The sequence below is a fragment of the Thamnophis sirtalis genome, unplaced genomic scaffold (assembly GCF_051295495.1).
Source record: "Thamnophis sirtalis isolate CommonGarterSnake01/CBP01778 unplaced genomic scaffold, rThaSir2_p1.2 scaffold_7, whole genome shotgun sequence".
Taxonomy (NCBI): Eukaryota; Metazoa; Chordata; class Lepidosauria; order Squamata; family Natricidae; genus Thamnophis; species Thamnophis sirtalis.
Genome location: NW_028261387.1, coordinates 1,043,599 through 1,064,286, shown reverse-complemented (window position 1 = coordinate 1,064,286; position 20,688 = coordinate 1,043,599). Strand labels below are relative to the sequence as shown.

Sequence of the window (20,688 nt, the reverse complement as noted above, 5' to 3'; positions counted from 1 at the left end):
AGATGACTGTCCTTTTGTGTGTTGAAGTCACCTGTCCTTTTGTGTGTTGAAGTTGGACCCTCTTGCTCCAACGAATGGCCTGCACAAAGATATTGTTGATATAATCATTACAATAATTATAATTATAATTATTGTTGATATATTTTTAAATAGTCTAAGACAATTTTAAAAAAAGATTCTATCAACAATAAATTAAAATAAACATTTAAAAAAAATCTATACTCAATACTTTTAAATAAAACGATTTTTAAAAATTCTATAAACAATAAATAAAATATTCTTTCAAAAACATTATAAGCATAAAACAAAACAAAAAAACAAGTCACTTACCATAACCCTATATTATATATGTTTTGTCAAAGCACCTGGTATGTTATTACACACACACACACACACACACACACACACATATAGTTGCATTTGTGCTGATAAATATAGATATATTCACCTTTTTGCTGATAAAGAAATGAAGGAAGACTGGTATAGATCTATTTCAAGCTATTTAGCTCTCATCAGCTAGCCATACCCTTACTGGGAATCGAACCTGGGCTGTATTACATCTTAGGCAGTTGTATTAACCTCTAAGCCACAAGTTCTCCTCCCTTTATCAGCTAAACCAGGGGAGAGATTAAGTGATTTTTCTTCTGCCAAACCACGTGGTCTGCCCAAATATAGGAGGGAGCATACTGCTTCCCTTCCACCTTTCAGACGCACTCCGGGAGCCTTCCAGGCAGTCGCTTACACAACATATAGGCTACAGCGCAGAGCTGCAAAAAATGCAACCTACTAGATGGCAACAAAAAGCTTTCTTTATTCCTCTGCTGTCAAATAGGAGCCCTAATCAAAATAGCAATCAAAGGCCAAGTCAGATAATATAGAGATTAATTTATATTAAAATATTTTTCTAAAAAAAACCTCTAAAGAAAAAAGTCCAAATAACTTAATACGGCTTGGGAATGAATAGTATACAGTGCATTTCAAAATTAATATTATCTTTTTCACTTGTTTCTGTGTTGATGTGATACTATTGTGATACTATTATTGGAGGTTTTCTTTTTAAAAGCATAATCTTGAAGGTTAATATTCCCCGTGTCCTAAAAATATATAAGCAGAAGTGATTGAAGCTTCTGGCTTTTTAGGATCTCTGCTCTCGTGCTGCCTAGCAACTAGTTGGTGTCAAGGAAAGGACTTGCAGGTTTTCTTATTGTGCACAATGAGCACCTGGACGGTTGATCCAAATGTGGGATTTACAGCCATGCAGCCCACAGGTGGATGTCAGATGTGGTCAAGGTGGCGAATCAAACCACCAAAATTATAGGTGGGTTTTTTTAAACATAATGCAACAATAAATATAACAGATTGCTAGTTAAAATATGCACATCCTTCTTGGACATGCATATTTTTCTCCTTCTTGGAGAGAAAACATAATGATGTTGTTTTGTAATCTTAAGAAGGACCAGTGAAACTTCAAGTATGAAAGTGTGAAAGGTTTAAATTATGACTACGTAGGTAGTCTTTTCAGCCCCAATTAATTTTTGCTGCAATTCCAGAGCCCTTTCTTTCGAAAAGGTTAACCGAGGTGGCGCAGTGGTTAAATGCAGCACTGCAGGCTACTTCAGCTGACTGCAGTTCAGCAGTTCGGCTGTTCAAATCTCACCGGCTCAGAGTTGACTCAGCCTTCCATCCTTCCGAGGTGGGTAAAATGAGGACCTGGATTGTTGTTGGGGGCAATATGCTGACTCTGTAAACCGCTTAGAGAGGGCTGAAGGCCCTATGAAGCGGTATATAAGTCTAACTGCTATTGCTAACTATTTTGTAGAATCATGGGATTCTACAATTCTACAATTTCATTAAAAGATACTTAGAATTTTCTTGGGGTGGTGGGAAATGTCTTAAAGTGTGCTTAATTATTGACTTAAAGCAAAGGCTACTTCCCAAATCTTTTAGCACTCTCTACTGATCTGTTATATTCAAAACTCCATGCCACGTTTAATATATGTCTGTTCAGTGGAGAAATAATTCACTTCTGGCTCTCAGAGTTTTCCCATCACTCCATCAAAATAGAGAGTGATCTGAATATTTATGTTTTTGTCAGTTTGGCTAGCTGAGTCCACTGCTTTTGTCGTACCTATGGGTATACCTAAAATTATCACAGCTGTTCTGGTGTCCTCAGAGTCAGTTTTGGTGGAACGGTTAAGGCATCAAGCTAAAAATGGTGAATTCTACTCCTGTCTTAGGCAGACAGCTAAGCTGTATGTGGCTTTAGGATTGTCATTCTTAGTCTTACAAAGAAGGCAGCAGTTATAAATCTTGTTGAAATTTTTGCCAAGAAAACTTGTCCAGGATTTTGTCCAGGTAATCATTAAAAATATACTGGCATTTTAAAGATGCAGGAAGGCAGGAAGAATGAGAAGATGGTTTCACGGATTAAGGCAAATGTACATGTCCCAGGATAATGCTGCAGGATCCAATCTGGGTCAATCTCCAGGACCAGAGGTTTTTCTCTTCCGAGCTTTCAGACTCATGCTGGAGCCCATCTTCAGGGATCTTCTCTCTGTTAAACTTCTCCAGCAGAGAGAATCCCCAGAAAATGGGCTCCAGCATGAGATGAGGGTCAATCCAGGGACATTTGCTCAATAGCAATAGCAGTTAGACTTATATACCGCTTCATAGGGCTTTCAGCCCTCTCTAAGTGGTTTACAGAGTCAGCATATAGCCCCCACAGTCTGGGTCCTCATTTCACCCACCTCGGAAGGATGGAAGGCTGAGTCAACCTTGAGCCAGTGAGATTTGAACTGCTGAACTGCAGATAACAGTCAGCTGTAGTGGCCTTCAGTACTGCACCCTAACCACTGCACCACCTCAGCTCAACATAGACCCAAATTGTTGGAAGGTACTGTACAATTCTTGGATCCAGAGGGTCCATCTGCTGCCATTCCTGGGTTTCCTAATGTGCTAAAGAGGCAGAAGGATTGATACATTTTTCTTCCCCTATTAACTCTTAATATTTACTCAATAACACCATTTTGACATTTCATTCTGGTTTGCGATGGTTGCTTCTGAATCCTAAAGAGTTTATTGCTTCCTGACTGGTTCCAGCAGGATTCCAACACAATAGAGCTCCGTGAAACCAGCTTTGCTTCTCTATTGTTTGAACTGTAAGCCAACCCTACAGGAAGCAACATGACATACTAACTTCTCATGGTGAATCTGTAGTGAAATCAGAAGTTTGGTTACACAATACGGATGAAATGGTTCTCAGACTCCACTGGGACAGTGTTTCCCAAACTTGGCTACTGGAAGATACCTGGATTTCAACTCTCAGAATTTGCAACCGGCATGGATCATCTTTTAATAATGCCTATTGCCTATATAAGGTTACATTAACAAATGTAATTAGTCTTTATTTAGTCTTGCAATACTCTTGAAATTACTCCCCTCCTCCTTTTGCTCCAGAACTTTAGGGAGGGTCCCTTCTAAACTGCTTCCCACATTTCCTCTACCAATTTCATACAGCAGATGGGCAAAAGACATATGTTTTTACTGGGCAGTTTTGGCTAAAGCTTAGCTTTTCATGTGAAAAGAACGTAAGATTTTTTTTTTCTTCATATATGTCAGGCTCCACCGGACTCAACTACTCCATAATTCTGTGATATGCTGCCATTTGATGCCCTAAGGAAACAAGTAAAATCTTACCAGGTGTGTTAAAGAAAGTGATGTCTATAACATGTCATCAGATTCTTGCAGTGAGATGATTTGGAACAAGAATAAATATACTGTATTTGTGCTTTTATTCAGGAAGAGGTCAGAGGCCAGGCATCCCTTATTAGGACTCTATTTTCACTTTTGGTAGAGTTCACAGAACAGGCTGGACTTCTCCTATTATGATACCATTTTTATGCCAACAGAGAAAAACCTTTTGGGTAAACTGCCCTCGATCTACTTTCCCCAGGAGAAGCAAGCTCATGGCGAATGAAGCAATTCTCACAAAGAATAAACTGTGAAATGCATTTTTAAAAAGTGTTTTATTGCTATTCTGATTTTAGGAAGACCAGGGGTGTTGGTGGTCATCACCCAGAGTCCCAATTGTTACCAACTGTGAGACACAGCAGGCAGTGAGGGGTCGGGAGGAAACTGAAAATTGGTTTTCAGGATTCTCTTAAGAGGGAGTTGATTAACTAAAAGCACTGCCATATATTGGGAGCGTGCGGAGGGGGAAACACTTAGCACTCTTTTCATTTAAAAAAACTAACTGAATAATTTTATTAGTGGCCAAGTTGTGTGAGGTTAGATAGCAACAGAGGTGGGTTGCTTCAAGTTCAGTCTGGATCGGGAAATCCCAATCTGAAGGGATAGTTGGAGCCACCTTTTTTTTAAAATAGTAATTATAGCATGCTGAATAAAAGCTTTAATGCACAGAGCTTTGAGATAAAAGGAAAATCCCCATTCTGCCCGAATGTCCTGCAAATTACACTGCATATATCTAGCATTGTTTTTCTTACTTATGAAATATATACCCAACCATAATATACATGCTGAACTCCAAATCGACTGGTTAACCTAGTCTCTTCCCTGATTACTGTACATCATAGGGCTCAAACGAACAGACTACATTGTAAAATCTTGTTTAACCACACCTAGAGTCCTGCATCCAGTTTTGGTCACCACACTATAAAAAAGATGTTGAAACTAGAAAAAGTGCAGAGGAGTAGGGCCTTCTCTGTTGCTGCTCCGGCCCTATGGAATGAGCTGCCCCCAGAGATCCGGGCCCTACCCACTCTCATGGCCTTCCGCAAAGCTATTAAAACCTGGCTTTTCCGGCAGGCCCCGGGCTGTTGACCTCTTGAGTGAGGTCCAGCCCCGCTTAGACTGGGTGTGTGATGTGTTTCTTTTAATCTGCTCTCTTCTGTTTGTCTTTTTAACCTTTACAGAAAATTTTATTTCTGTAAGCCACTTGGAGTCCTTCGGGATTGGGCGGCCTATAAATTTAATAAATAGAAATAGAAATAGAGGAGCACAACCATCACTGATTGGTCGATCTCCAGCTATTCCATTATTCTACTTCCACTCACCTGCAAATAGCAATAGCAATAGCAGTTAGACTTATATACCGCTTCATAGGGCTTTCTGCCCTCTCTAAGCGGTTTACAGAGTCAGCATATCGCCCTCAACAACAATCCGGGTCCTCATTTTACCCACCTCGGAAGGATGGAAGGCTGAGTCAACCCTGAGCCGGTGAGATTTGAACAGCCGAACTGCAGAACTGCAGTCAGCTGAAGTAGCCTGCAGTGCTGCACTCTAACCACTGCGCCACCTCGGCTCAAAGGGGACAGAATGTAGCCTTATTAATGTCAGCATAGAAATAAAAATATACCAACTAATCTGCTGGGGATCCCTTTGTTTCCATGGCCTGGATAAAGAGATGTAGCAATAATTGTAAGATTGTGTATGCCAGCACCCAAGATTACATTAGAAATAAGGCAGGGAGGAATGAATGGTAGTGTAAGTTTCATCAGCTGCTTTGCTGGCAAGTTGGAGTTGTTTGTTAAGATTTACATATTTTTAAGTGCCTGCAACCATCTATTTGCTAGCAGACGTGGTTACAACGAACAGCAGAAGGTGCTCTCTGACTGAGAGGTGTGGCAAAATGAGGTCCAAATCTCCACACAAGAAGAAAGAAGTGTGCCAAGGAAAAAGACCTCACAGAAGAAAGACATACATTATGCCAGAGATATGTTTCCATAACAACCACAGAACACTGATTGAGGGATTTTAAAAAAGGAGATCCATGAACACAATGGGCACTGAGTCCAGCTGAATCCTGGAAGGGGCGAATTATACTAGCTCTGATATTTTTAAAAAACTATCTATAATATTTATGGATTTATTGTGTATAATATATACTTAGTGCTATTTATGCAGAACACATGCCATTTTCTGAGCAGGTACGTACATATTGCAAGATGACATCAAGAAAGGCCACTAAACAATAATAATAAAAGTAGATGTTGACAAAATACAAAATAAAGTTATGTACCATCACAAAAATTAGCACCACTTGCAAGTAAATGAAGGCGATGTACTTTCCTTTCATATTTAATTCAATGACAGTGACAGATTTGCATTCAGAGGCAAAGGGGATAAGGTTATATATGCGCCTTTGTTTATTATGAATTTAACATACATACATTGAAAAAGTAAACAGTAGCAGCTGGGAAGAGAAGAGGTTGATAATTACCTGAACAGTAGGAAACAGAGAATATTAAATATTTTCTTCCCCGAAAGAGCTTCTTCTGGAAATGCTACATGCATTGGGGGGGGGGATCCTCATTAGTGCACCAATAGATGAACAGATTTTATCTATATTTACATTAAAAAATATTCATTCACTTTACATTATTTATTATATTTTTAATCATTCCCTCCAAAAATTCTCTATTATTGCACCTAGCAATAAAAATGCAAAATCTAGAACAGGTACAATAAAATTTAGAATAAATTGATAAGAAAATATGTGAATACTATCCATCACAAAATATTTCTTGTTTAACAATAACAATGGTGATTTTTTTTAAAAAAAGTAACTTTGTGACTTTGCATTTATTACTTTTTTCAGGTCTCCTTTGCTTAACAATCTAGTTGCTGATCCCAATTGTAGTTGCTAAACAAGGAATATCCATATATAAAAATACTTCCTATCACATATCCTTTAATGCAGTTGCATGCCTGCATATTTTCTTGGGAATGACTATTGCTGGCTATGACTATTGTGGGTCAGACTCCCCAAAAAGTGAACCCCAAGGAAGATACTATAATTAATAAAGATCTATTAAAATGGCTCAGTGGCTAAGTGGCTAAAATCAGAAGGTCAGCAGTTCAGGGGTTCAAATCCCTAACACCACATAACGGAGTGAGCTCCCAGTACTTGTCCCAGCTTCTGCCAACCTAGCAGCTCAAAAGCACGTAAAAATGCAAGTAGAAAAATAGGGACCATCTTTGATGGGAAAGTAACAGTGTTACGTGCGCCTTCGGCATTTAGTCATGCTGGCCACATGACCACAGAGACCAGGGCAGAGGTGGATTCCTACCAGTTTGCACCTATTCGGTAGAACCGGTTCGTCAAATCTACCGAACCGGTTAGAAGAGGTTCCACCAGTGGACCCGGAAAGCAGGCCACACCTACAGAAGAGCTTTCAAAATTTTTTGAAACCCACCACTGCCACACAAACACACACACACATACACAGAGAGAGAGACAGACAGACAGACAGACAGACAGACTGACACAGAGAGAGAGAGAGAAAGAGAAAGAAAGGAAGAAATAAATAAAGAAAAAAGAAAGAAAAAGAGTGTGAGAGAGAAATGAAAGAAAAAAAGAAAAAAGGGACAGAGAGACAAAAGGAAGGAGAGAGAGGGAGGGAGGGAGAACACATGGCCGGCAAGCCAGTCCCACAAAGGAAGCCACACCCACAGAGTAGGTGCCAAAAATTTTTAAAACCCAGGGATTCTTTTAGTTTGTTCTATTGCAATTCTGTCCTAGTTGTGATGATGCTCCTACTCATTAATAAAGGATGATCATCTGATGTATATATTCCACCTCCTGTCTCTATAAATGCTTCCATTCCAAAATCTTGCTCGTTCTTCATTGGCTTTAGGTGAAAGCTGGCTTAAGCAATGGTCATTGCTACAATCCTTCTCAAGTAGCTCTTGCCACAGGAGCAGTACCTGTAATTTAGTTCAGACCTCCATAAATCACTGAACATGCTGTTGTCTGCTGGTTTTTCACTTCTTCAGAGCTGGTTCCTGAAATATTTTTTGATTCCTTATTTTACAACCAGGAAAATAGATCTTCATCTGGGTGACAAAGAGCCTCTCAAAATCTGGCTGCTTCATCTGTTGGTGATCTGGACATTTAATTTGGTAAGAAGATCCTTCCTTCCTTTTTTCCTTCTATATGATCTGGGGTCATTATACATGATCAATAAATCTCTTTCTAGAGGAATACTTTCATCCTGTCTCTCTGAATCTGTTTTGGTTAGAAACTATCCATCTGTTAAGTTCAAAAGGCAAAGTTATTGGCGCTTTAAGATCTCTCATCAAGACAAGCACCAAAAATGAAGTTCCAGAAGAATAGAAAGCTCTCATGGAGAATAATTGGTTAATGTGTTTAATGTGAGTTGGGGAATGATATGAGAGGCTGCTCCAGGAAAGAAATGGAGTGAGCCAAACTCAGATGAAACTTGCCAAACCAGTTTAATGGCATTAAAAAAAAAATGGCTCATCCCCTGTGGCACATCCATGCAGAGCAAGGAGTCTGTTTTATCTCAGATTTGTTCACCCAACACCAGTCCGCCCAGAGTTTGGAAAATTCTGAAACTTATGAAGGTTTTTTTTTTAATGTTCTCTTATGTTCTGAAGCTGTTGATAGAAAAGGTTTAATTATTGTAAATATTGCTGCTGAGAAGGGGAAAAAAAAACCTTTCGTTGAATCAGTTTGAGTATAATTACCACTAGCACTTTACGCTCATCAAAGTTGTGCAACAAATCAATCATTTTCATTAATTAAGATTATCATTTATTTTAGAATTTGTTGTAATTATTTTTAATTCACAACTTCTAATCTACCAATCTTTTCTTAATGCAAAACAGGGGAACATTTGCGAGAAACTGGGCCTCTGTGGTCAAATGAAGTTTGTAAGATTTGTATCGAGTTTAACGCCAGCAGGAAAGGATCCAAACATCTACCTTAGAGATACAACATTTGAGAATGTACCAGTAACGATTTACCAGCCCAAAAAAACAAATCCTGGCCTACGAAAAGGGCTGATCTTCCTACATGGAGGATGTTACATGTTTGGAGACAAAAGTAAGATATTTCGTATAATATTAACTTTCCTTTTTAAAATCTTCATGGGTGAAACATATCTGCGATCAGTCAGTATTGTGGAAAGGGCGAGGGAGGAAGAAAGACAAATGATGGCTTTCCCAGAGTGCCTGGCTGTGCACTCAAACCATCACGCTGCCTCCATTTCTGCTGGGTGTCCGAATAAGACGAGTAGAAAAGCTTAACTGAAATTGGAATGCACACACAAAGTCTCAGCTGAGGAACAATTATAGAAACACACAGCCATGCCAATCTAAAGTTAATGCCCAGCAAAAGATCCTTTTCCATCTGTTTCGAAAGTGGTCTTTCACAAGCCAAAATCTCTTCCAGAAGATCTTCATTGCTTGGGATTGCTCAAGATCAGAACCTGCCTATTAGATTCTTAATCAGTCAGGTACCATCTCAGACAGGTAGATCCTAACCCAGGTAGGACTAGAACTAGCTTCTTTCTTTAGAGCTTAGAAATACGTGTGTCTTGTTGACTCATTGATGCTTCAAACACTATCATAGAAAGGAAGAAAATAATTTCCCTGGCTAATGGCTTCTTCCTAATGCAAAGGTTTAATGCACAATTTTGCACAGGTTTGCATCAACCTGCTTCCAAAAGGAACCGTTTTTAGAGTATAATTAAAGTATCCATTTGTATGTGTGTTTTTGATATGGCTTGCAATCAAAAATGTATTAAGTAGTTCTTGCATTGCCTTTTTTTAATTCAACACCCAAAATACTCTTGCCCAAGTATCCTTTCAGTGAAGCGCCCTGTTCAAAACAGAAAAGGCAATGCAGAGAAGAAATTGGGACATTAGAAAATGGGACAGCAACATTGTATCAATAAAAGAGATATTATCTAGCTTGGTAATGAAACATTTGCAAGAAAACCACTAAACTCAGAGAGCACCAAGTACCCCACAGTACAATCCTGAGATACAAATGCTCTCTTCTATCTATATGATGTTGCTGTCCCAATTTCCAATGGTACCTAATCTGATTGTTGTTGTTAGTTGCGAAGTCATGTCCAACCCATCGGACAACATTCCTCCAGGCCTTCCTGCTTTCCATCATCCTCTGGAGTCCATTTAAGCTCACACCTACGGCTTCAGTGACTCCATCCAACCACCTCATTCTCTGTCGTCCCTTTCTTCTTCAGGATCTGGCCTTCTAAAGAGCAGTCAGGGTTGATCTCCTCTAGGAGTGACCAGTTTGATAGTTTTGCAGTCCAAGGGACTCAATGCAGGAGTCTTCTTCTCCAGCACCAGAGTTCAAAGGCCTCGATTCTTTGGCCCTCAGCCTTCCTTATGGTCCAACCTTCACAGCCATCCATTGTAACTGGGAAATCCACAGCCTTCACTAGACACACTTTTGTTGGCAGGGTGATGTCTCTGCTTTTTAGGATGCTGTTTAGATTTGCCATAGCTTTCCTCCCCAGGAGCAAGTGTCTTTTAATTTCATGGCTGCAGTCTCCATCTGCCGCGGTCTTGGAGCCCAGGAAAATAAAATCTGTCACTACTTCCATTTCTTCCCCATCTACTTTCCAGGAATTGAGAGGGCCGGTTGCCACGATCTCAGTTTTCTTAATATTGAGCTTCAAGCCAACTTTTGGGCTCTCCTCCTTCACCCACATCAAGAGGCTCTTTGATGAGTGGAATCATCTGCATATCTGAGGTTGTTCATATCTGCCCTGGCGATCTTAATTCCAACGTTTGATTCATTTAGCCCTGCCTAGTTTGGTAATGATGCCAAATCTGGCTCTCAGTTCTACCTTGGCTTATCTTTTTCAATAAGCAACCAAGTTGAAAAGCAATCCATGAAAAAGGGGAATCTCGAGAAATCCATTACATTTACTTCTATGGCACAAGAAAAGAACTTGATTGGGTTAGAAATAGTCATCTGTCCAGTTACATCACAAGAATTAACACAACCAATAATATGTCAGTACAGCCATAGAAAAGAGCATTGTATTCTGAGTACAAGCAAAAGAAACATTTGCAAAGAAAAAAACATCAAAATGGATACAAGTAAGATATATTCTCAGTTATTCCCAAGGTTGAGGTTGACTATTTTTAAACCCTTTCATGCAATGTGGGCTATATGAAGGCCTTTCTTCAGTATCTTCTGAACTAGATCCCAAAAATAAGAAAAGGTCATGCATAAAAAAACCCTCGTGCTACATAATCAAGGCTGCCTGAATTCATAATAGTGGGCATTATTGCTCATTAATTTCAAACTGATTGTCCACCAAACTTTACCCACCATTAGGCTTTAAAAAGAAGAAAAAGGGAGAAAAGAACAGAGTAAAATGTTTGCTTTATGAAAACAAAACAATATCTAATTTCAACATTTTATTCATACAAAGATGCAAGGAAAAATGAAAATAAAGCTAAAATAGGGGAGAAAGGTGGAAATAGAGAAAAATGTAGGATAGAGGGCAGGAAAGTAGGGGAAAGCATTGACTCATTTTAGTGCAGTAGAATAATGAAATAACATGAAATCTCAACCTTTTACTTCTATATAATAATATATACTAGCTAGCAACTTCTATAACATCAAACCTATTAATCAACAAAACCCAAAATCAAAATATCGTTTTTCCACCTCAAGCACAAAGTCCAAAAGCAGTTTCCACGTAGAAACAAAATTGTGTTCTTTTCTTTAATCAAAGCTGTCCATTTAGCCACCTCTTCTAACTCTAACTTTTGCAGCCATTTCTCCATTGTGGAAATCACAGCTTCCTTCCATTTTTGTCCATAAAGTAATCTTTCTGCCATCGACATATACAACATCAAAGTTCAAAAAAAAATTAAAGTCGTAAAAGAAAAGTCTCTGGTTTTATCTTTATATTCATTTTAAGAATCTTCTATATTATGATGTGAATCTTACTGCAACATTTATTTGCTTTATCATGACCATAAATGATAAAAAGTTCCTTCTTTACATTTACATTTCCAACACTCTTTTGAAATTCCTTTATATATTCTTGACAACTTATCTGCTGTGAGATACCAACGACACTCCATCATATAAAATTTTTCTTTTACATTATATTTCAGCGTAAATTTTAGACTTTTGTCCACATATTCTCCCGTAGTTCAAGCACTATACTATATACCAAATTCTTTGCCCACTGAATCATACAATGCTTTACATCCTCCTTCTCCAAATTCAATAACAATTTATAAACTTTAGCAATAAGATCTTCATCAATGCCACAAGTATGATATCCAATTCATTTTTCACAAAACGAAACTCTTTTTATCTAGTTTAGATAATAAGCAGTGGCGCAGTGGTTAGAGTGCAGTATTGCAGGCTATTTCTGCTGATCACGGGCTGCAGGCTCAAAGTGGACTCAGCCTTCCATCCTTCCAAAGTGGGTAAAATGAGGGCTTAAATTATTGAGGGCAATAGGCTGGCTCTGTAAACCACTTAGAGAGGGCTGTGAAGTGGTATATAAGTCTCAGAGCTATTGCTATTAAATCTTTCTTGCAATTGCAAATATGTAAACCAATGGCAAATACCTCCTTCTGATTCTAACTCCTCTTTAGACCTGAGGATAGGGTCACTGTGATTGAAAGGAATTCTTTGGCTATAAGTCAAAACAATATCAATAACATCTTTGCAATGTGGAAGTGCCTGAACATTAATACTTATTTTTTTCCCCATAGATATTTATAATGGACTATGCTGCTATCTTTCTCGAGAAAGTGATTCAGTGGTAGTATTTGTAGAGTAAGTGATTTCATTTGTATACTTTGCCCACTTTATTTTTATGTATCTTTTAATATTTTTGCATGCTATTTTGTATTTACAGTTGTTAGGCTTGGCCACTGCTTGATGGGGCAAAAGGGGTAAAAATGATAAAGATAACAATTAATAAGTTTGGCTGCAATTCTGTCTCCCTGAAAGATTTTCCCAGGCACCCAGAAAATATATTTGCAGCCTCAAAGAGACATTCAGTCTCTCTCCCCACAGCTATCACACAACCATTAGTGACATTTTGCTCCCATCAAAGGTGTTTCAAAATCAGGAAAAGCAAAGTAATAAAATTGGAGCATATCAAAGGAACATTTGGATTGGCACAGGACACAGTTTTGTTATTCTCCAAAAATTCCCAGGGAAGACTTTCTGCCCTGGAGGCAACATTCCTTTCTTTCCCACTCCTCCAATCATAAAAGTAAAGAGGAAGAGGAGAGGGAAATGGCTAATTTCTCCTCTTTCCCGAGTCAGAAAAAGGAGGATCAGTTCCCTTCTTTGGACTTTCTCCGTCAAAAGAAAAGCAAAGTAAATTATGCAAAAGTACTTTAAGGATCTGCAGAGAAAATACTGCACATTGTGCAACTTTGCCAAAAACTGCCCTGTGATTTCATCCCTTTTGTCTTGCGTAAATGAGGTTCACAAATCCAAATTTATTTTATCTCAGAACTCCCAGATCTGTTTTGAAAGAACGGCCTAAATTAGTTTAGGAAATCGGGAATTTCCTTTCTTCTGCCTCCTGGTGGCAGAGATACATTACCCTTGAGAAGAAATTAAGGACGTATAGGGAGTCTCAACTTACGACCACAATTAAGCCCAACGTTCCTGTTGCTAAGTGAAACATTTGTTAAGTGAGTTTTGCAACATTTGATGACTTTTCTTGCCTTTTGGCAAGTTAGTGACGCGGCTGTTAAGGGAATCTGGTTTACCCATTGACTTTGCTGGTTAGAAGGTTGCAAAGGGGAATCACGTGACCTTAAGACACTGCAACCGCCATAAATAGGAGTCAGTTGGATTTTGATCACGTGACCATGGGGAGACTGCAGTGGTAGTCAGTGTGAAAACGCACTCTACATGGGGCTGCCCCTGAAGAGTGTCCGAAGACTACAGCTAGTCCAGAATGCAGCCGCGCGAGCGATAATGGGTGTACCTAGATACACCCATGTTACACCCATCTTCCGCGAGCTGCACTGGCTTCCTATCAGTCTCCGGATGTGCTTCAAGGTGCTAGTCATTACTTTTAAAGCCCTACATGGTTTAGGACCTGGCTACCTGAGAGACCGCCTCCTGCCACTTACCTCCCAACGACCAACAAGATCGCACAGGTTGGGCCTCCTCCGGGTGCCGTCAGCCGGACAATGCCGGCTGGTGGCCCCCCGAGGGGGGCCCTTGTCTGTAGCTGCACTGGCTCTGTGGAATGATCTACCCGTAGAGATCCGGACCCTTACCACTCTCCAGGCCTTCCCAGAGTCCCAATGGGAGTGGGCGGCATACAAATTTTATTAAACTAAACTAAACTAAACTAAAAGCAGTCATAAGTCACTTTTTTCAGGGCCAATAAATGAACTGTTGTAAGTCAAGGACTACCTGTATTTAGCAACAGAAACTGATTTCAAACAACTGTAAACTGTCATCGTGACAGTCTTTTCTCTTTGGTTTTCCTGCTTATTTTGACCTGATAATATCCTCATGCATTCAGGGAGTCCTCACTGACAGACAGAGGTGGGTTGATGCTGGTTCGGACCATAATGGGCAAACTGGTAGTGGTGGCAGTGGGAGGCTCTGCCCACGTGCGCAGAAGCATTTCGCGTGAGCAAACTGGTAGTAAAAATAATGGAAACCCACCGTTGCTTACAGAGCATTTGTTTCGCAAGCATTCAAAGTTATGACCAGGCTCCAAATTTCTCCAAACATTCAGGCAGTTACGTGATCCCCATTTGCTACTTTCACAGCCAGATTATGAGAAACAAAAGCAGTGAAGAAGCTCGCTCGACCGTGTGTGATTTACTTAGCAGCCTTGGCCTGGGTCCAGATCTCATAGCCCTGGGATTGGCCCCCATACCACTCATGCCAGCAGAGGAGTCGTTCTGTGGGTTTCGTCGGCCCAATTGTTCTGGCTGACGGGGCCCAGGAGGAGAGCTTTCTCTGCTGTTGCTTCTGCCCTCTGGAACATCTTGGCCCCTGAGGTGAGGTGGGCCCCCATCCACCTATTTTTTTTGTAAGGGCCTAAAGACGTGGCCGTGCCAGTCGGCTTGGGGCCCCAAGTGGGAGAAGAGTGCAATGGTTGATTGGGAATAACAGTCCCCACCTTGGCCCACAGTCCCCCTCTGCCCTCCCTCTGTGTCTTTGGTTTTAATGTTCGTTTTTATTTTATTTGTTAATTTTTTTTTATCAATTTCATATATGCATTCACAATTATATGATCTCATAACTGTTATTAATAATATGTATTTATAACAATTTTTCCCTACTGTTGACAATATACTTGAAGATTGCTTTCTTAACATCCCATAGATCCATCTTATCTTACAACGGTCCTACTTCTTCTTCCCTCCCTCCCTCTTTCCTTCCCTTGTTTCTTCTCTCCTACTCCCCTTCCTTCCCTCCCTCCTTCCCCTTCCCTCCTTCTCTCCTTCCCTCCTTCCTTCCCTCCTTTCTTTTTTCCTTCTCTCCTTCCTTCCCCCCTTCCTTCTCTTCTACATTCCCTCCTTCCTTCCCTCCTTTCTTCTTTCCTTCTCTCCTTCCTTCCCTCCTTCCTTCCCTCCTTTCTTCTCTAACGTTCGTTTTTAATGTTTTAATGTTTTAGCTTTTATGTCACTATAAGCTGCCCAGAGTTACACGATGATAAGATGGGAAACCAATAAACTTTATAAACAGATGAATAAACAAACCACAGCAGATCCCACTGTGGTAGGAGTTGGCACAGCTACATGACGTTTCATTTTGAAATGAAATTGCCATAATAAGGAGTGAGGACTTATTGTAGTCAATAAGGAGACTAATACTTCCTCCTTGTTTTCTGTGTGTGGCTCTGTAGCCCTTCTGGTCCTTCTTTTGTTCTGGAACAAAGAAGTGGAAGAGCAACTATGCACTGGGAGAAGTAGCAGAGAAATACATCCAAGGAGAAGGGAATTGCTGTTCCTATCATAAAAGCATAAAAGTGCAAGATATTCAACTGCCAACTCCTTGTGAGAATAGTAAAAATATACTAAAGTTAAATAGTTGATACAGTGCATCCTTTTATTGGAACCCAGCAATGTGTTGTCTTGCATGGAGCCGAGGTGGCACAGTGGTTAAATGCAGCACTGCAGGCTACTTCAGCTGACTGCAGTTCTGCAGTTCGGCTGTTCAAATCTCACCGGCTCAAGGTTGACTCAGCCTTCCATCCTTCCGAGGTGGGTAAAATGAGGACCCGGATTGTTGTTGGGGGCAATATGCTGACTCTGTAAACCGCTTAGAGAGGGCTGAAAGCCCTATGAAGCGGTATATAAGTCTAACTGCTATTGCTATTGCTATTGCTATTCAGGGACTCTCTCAGAAAAGCTAATTCCTTCCAAGAGAATTTCAACAGTCTTATTGTTCTTGCAGTTATCGTTTAGGTCCTGAGCACCAATATCCTGCCCAGTTAACAGATGCCAAAGCTACAATCCTGCATTTTATGAAACACGCCGAAGACTATGGAGTCAATCCAAATCACATTCTTCTTGCTGGAGACAGCAGTGGTGGAGCCCTGGCTGCTGCGCTTTGTCAAGAATTTGTACAAATAGGGAACCAGCCAAAGATCCGAGCACAGATCTTGATATATCCTTTCCTGCAGAGAATAGACTACATGCTACCATCCCATTTTCAAAACCAACATGGTCCTCTTCTTACCAGAAAGCGGTATTTAAGCACTCCTTTAAAACTTCTTAACCAGAAAGGTGTAGACAAAGAAAAAATGGGAAGGAATGGCCATGTTCCTGAAGACCTGAGGCAGAAATTCAAGAAATTGATTAATGCAGATCTTCTCCCCAGCGAGTTTAAAGCCCGAGGTTATAATCCCCCAATGCCATGCCCATTTTCAAAAGAACTGTATGAAGCAACTAATATGAAAGAGCTGACAATGCGGTCACTAATTATCGGAGAGGATGACATTATAAAGCAATTTCCCGAGACGTACATTTTGACCTGTGAATATGACCTACTTCGGGACGAAGGATTTCTCTACAAAAAGCGACTGGAGGACAATGGGGTCCCTGTGACTTGGAATCATCTGCAAGAGGGATTCCACGGATTTATAACATTTATCAACAGTAGAGTTTTTGAATTTACATTTACAAAACCAGCAGTTGAAAACATGGTTTCCTTTATTAAGGGGCTCTGAAAATGGGGGCAGGAAAGTCTCGCGAAGTCACCCATTTGTACTTACGTAAGGAATAATTAAAACATATTCCTTTATTCTTTCATTTCTATGACGACTTCACAATTCGCTGTAAAATCCTTTATAAAATACATTTCCTGTGCATTGAATCCAAAGAAGTGCCATTGCCTTATTTCAGGGGTTGAAATCTAGCACATATCCCTATACTAGGGTTAGGATGGTATCTATTCATTTGCAGTCAAAGCCAGCCTTAGATCAGTGTTTTTCAACCTTGGCAACTTGAAGATGTCCGGACTTCAACTCCCAGAATTCCCCAGCCAGCGAATGCTGGCTGGGGAATTCTGGGAGTTGAAGTCCGGACATCTTCAAGTTGCCAAGGTTGAAAAACACTGCCTTAGATAGAGTTAGTGATCTTACTAGAATTAGAGAGAGAGAAATTGAATATATAAAATTACTGCCCAGGACACACATTTGTAAAACATTGGTTTGTCAATTTCCTTCCTTCCTCCTCCAATCAAATATTTTTAACAGCAAAAAAATGAAACACAACATTGCAGTCTTTGAAACCAATACAGTCATTAGGTAGTTTCAGAATACTGAGACTTCCCTTTTCATCCATTAGAAGGACTCTAACGGTTCAGACATTAAAAGAAAAATGGAAATTAAATGCAGTTGTCAGCCTAAGGGTCTAAGGCAGTGGTTCCCAAACTTGGCAACTTTAAGATTTGTGGACTTCAACTTCCAGAATTCGTTCGCTGGCTGGGGAATTCTGGGAGTTGAAGTCCAGACATCTTCAAGATGCCAAGGTTGAGAAACACTGCACTAGATGAACCACTAGAAACTCTTCTACTTCTTGTCATGTACAGTAAATGTTGGTCCTTCGAAGTAAACCAGACATGAAACACCACTAGATGAACTGATTCTGCTTTATTATAAGGGCACATTAACAAAATCTCGCAAGTCTAAAAGTAGAAACTTCCCACCGTCACTTTTAACTGCTGGACTCATTAAGGCAGGTTCTTCCTAATTTTCTTCCTTTGATCATGATGCCGCTGGGGGCTCCTGCCTCTTTGGACTGATTGTTTCATAGGAAGCATCTTTTCCCTTTATTCCCCAAGGCCATTCACACATTCCATTACACCAAGTCAGTAATGAGTATTCTTTCATTATCACTGGATGAAAGAAATTAAATCCATTAAAGGTCTTCTTGATCAGCCAATGTTGGACCGTATTATTCCTAAAAAGACAGATTCTGCCTGGAAATGCCCCTTGATAGTCAGCGATTGCTGGATTGCCAAGTAATAGAAGCGCTAACAATCCCATTTAGACCATTGCAGCTGCAACTGTTCACAAACAGGTCACATCTGTATATAAATCTCTGAAGAGGGAATCAATGCAGCCTGGCTCCAGTTTGCAGATCCAGTACGTAAATGCACAGGTATCAAGAGTGAATTAGCACAGAAGAAACAATGTCTTGTCTGGATTCAATCACAGATACTGTCCACGGTGGCCCAGAGAACAGAGCAAGATAAGGAAAAAGTCATGGAATGTGATAACTTTGTTGATGCATATGACAACTGCAGCAAAATGTTTGTTATGACCAAGGATGGAGAAATTGAATACTGCCCAAACCAAGTAATAATTGGTGAAGATGGTGGAAATTGTTGAGATGGCTAAATTGACTTATTTGAGCATTTTCAAAAAAATTTTATGAAATCCCTTATGGACTTAATGTGAAAAACGAAAGAAAAAAATGAACTTACGATCCATGGTTTTGATGTTTAGGCAAGATAGACTGTAGGAAGGAAGAGGGTTATGTTGTAACCATAGTGTAAAAGGTCATTTATATTTGTACTTATAATTGTTCTATAGAACTTTAGAAACCACTTTTTTGTATCTTTATAAAATGTTTCTCCACCCCAGGTATGGACATCCCAAATTCCAGATGTTTGAGACCCAAATCCATTCATTATGAATCAAATCACAGTTTTTACCTCAAACCAGCTTTTTATGATGACTATTTTTTTTGGGGGGGGGGGAAGAAAACTGTGAAGATTTGCTTTCAAATGTTAACTTAAGACTAACTTCTCCAAAAAGGCTATCAGGAAGTTCTCCCACCTTTAATTTCCCTAAATGCTTTCATGACCAAGGAAACATCAGAACAAAGAGAAATTATACTTTACTCCATTTTCACTATAAATTAGCAGCTACAATGGTTAAGGTATGACAGTATAACTGTTACATAGAATTTAAAAAAAATATTTATATAAAAATAAGATGTTTAACAAATTGCAGATGCTTAATTGAATAATCAGTTCAATTAAGTGTCTTGTTGAATAACACAAAAATGCAAATCAGCACAGCAAGCCATCAAGCAGTTACCAGAGACCCTGTGAAAATCAGGTTCAAAACATCCAGATCTTTCACATCCTCAGTCCAGGCTGCTTTCCAACCAGAGGTGGGTTGCTAATTTTTTTACTACCAGTTCAGGCGCGCTCCCGTGTGCATGTGATGCGCAGAAGCATCCGGGCAGGTGGGCGGAGTCTCCCACCTCCACCACTACCTGATCCGGGTCGAACTGGTGGTAACCCAACTCTATTTCCAGCCAATATCCCTGATTCCTGATTGGTCCTTCTCAGTTTAGCTGGAACATTCTGAATCATGTGTTGCCACCTTTAGATGTCCAATATGTCTATATCAGTAGTTACTATGGTTTTGCTTTATATTATATACCTTTGTCAAACTTTACAGAGATCCACTCACTCTCAAATCCATCTAGATCAGTGTTTCTCAACCTTGGCAACTTGAAGATGTCTGGACTTCAACTTCCAGAATTCCCCAGCCAGCATTCGCTGGCTGGGGAATTCTGGGAGTTGAAGTCCAGACATCTTCAACTTGCCAAGGTTGAGAAACACTGATCTAGATTCTATAAAGAAACTTCCATTCTGCCTTCTCCATCCTCTTATTTTAACTTTAATTAAAGCAGACTTGCTTGTTAAGGCCCAGGCTTCCACATAGGGCCTAAATCAAAGTACCAACTCCATAGTATGCAAGCATTAGTGTGAGTAGCCTTCTCCTGCAGACATTCACACTTGAACTATTCAACCCCTCAGGACTCTGTGCTACTTCATTCCAAAAAGCTATGCTCCTTCACAAGTTTGGTTTACTTCATGAGCTTACTTCACAAGTTCTATTTCATTTCACACATTAGCTCACAAGTTTGGTTTATATCTCAAATTCATTTTCTTTAGACATCTAGGGAGAAACTGAATGTGATATTAAACACAGGATTAAATAGCATGCTTTCTGTTGATCAGGAGGAGATTGTTAGGGATGGGAAGGAGTAAGTATATTCTAGAAGATCTCCATTTGTGGATAAACGAAAAGAAGGATTTAATTTTCGTTATATTATCTCAGGTCTAACAGGGAGGGAAAGTACTTTTAAATGCAGCTGTTTAAAAAGATCTATTAAATGGAATAAAAGGTACATACCGTATGGAACAAATCTTTCTGAAATAGTAGAACTTCTGATGCCATGATGAAAGCATAGATTAATAATGCATATTATGATATGCCTTAATAATCATACTAAGTTTCTAAACAGAGTAAGAACTACAGCTTTGATTAAGTATTTGAGATTCTCCAAAGATGTAAATTTGGAGAAAAGTAGAATTATTGGCTCTTTTTTTGAAGTGTT

The 20,688-nt window shown here is 39.7% G+C and overlaps 1 protein-coding gene across 1 annotated transcript; it reads left to right on the top strand.

The window, feature by feature from the left end:
* The first annotated feature begins 7,761 nt into the window (after positions 1 to 7,761).
* LOC106544881 (arylacetamide deacetylase-like 4) lies at positions 7,762 to 16,994 on the top strand. Its single transcript, XM_014061284.2, has 4 exons — positions 7,762 to 7,920; positions 8,650 to 8,866; positions 12,544 to 12,607; positions 16,220 to 16,994. Exons 1-4 carry the CDS (start codon positions 7,762 to 7,764, stop codon positions 16,992 to 16,994), a joined length of 1,215 nt encoding a protein of 404 aa, XP_013916759.2.
* Positions 16,995 to 20,688: the final 3,694 nt, after the last annotated feature.

What these genes read in the sequence shown, in the direction of transcription:
- LOC106544881 (XM_014061284.2), top strand. Translation starts at nt 7,762, where the DNA reads ATGCTGTTGTCTGCTGGTTTTTCACTTCTTCAGAGCTGGTTCCTGAAA. An exon ending in TGATCTGGACATTTAATTTG is followed by an intron (nt 7,921 to 8,649) that starts GTAAGAAGATCC and finishes AATGCAAAACAG; the next exon opens with GGGAACATTTGCGAGAAACT. An exon ending in TCAGTGGTAGTATTTGTAGA is followed by an intron (nt 12,608 to 16,219) that starts GTAAGTGATTTC and finishes TTGTTCTTGCAG; the next exon opens with TTATCGTTTAGGTCCTGAGC.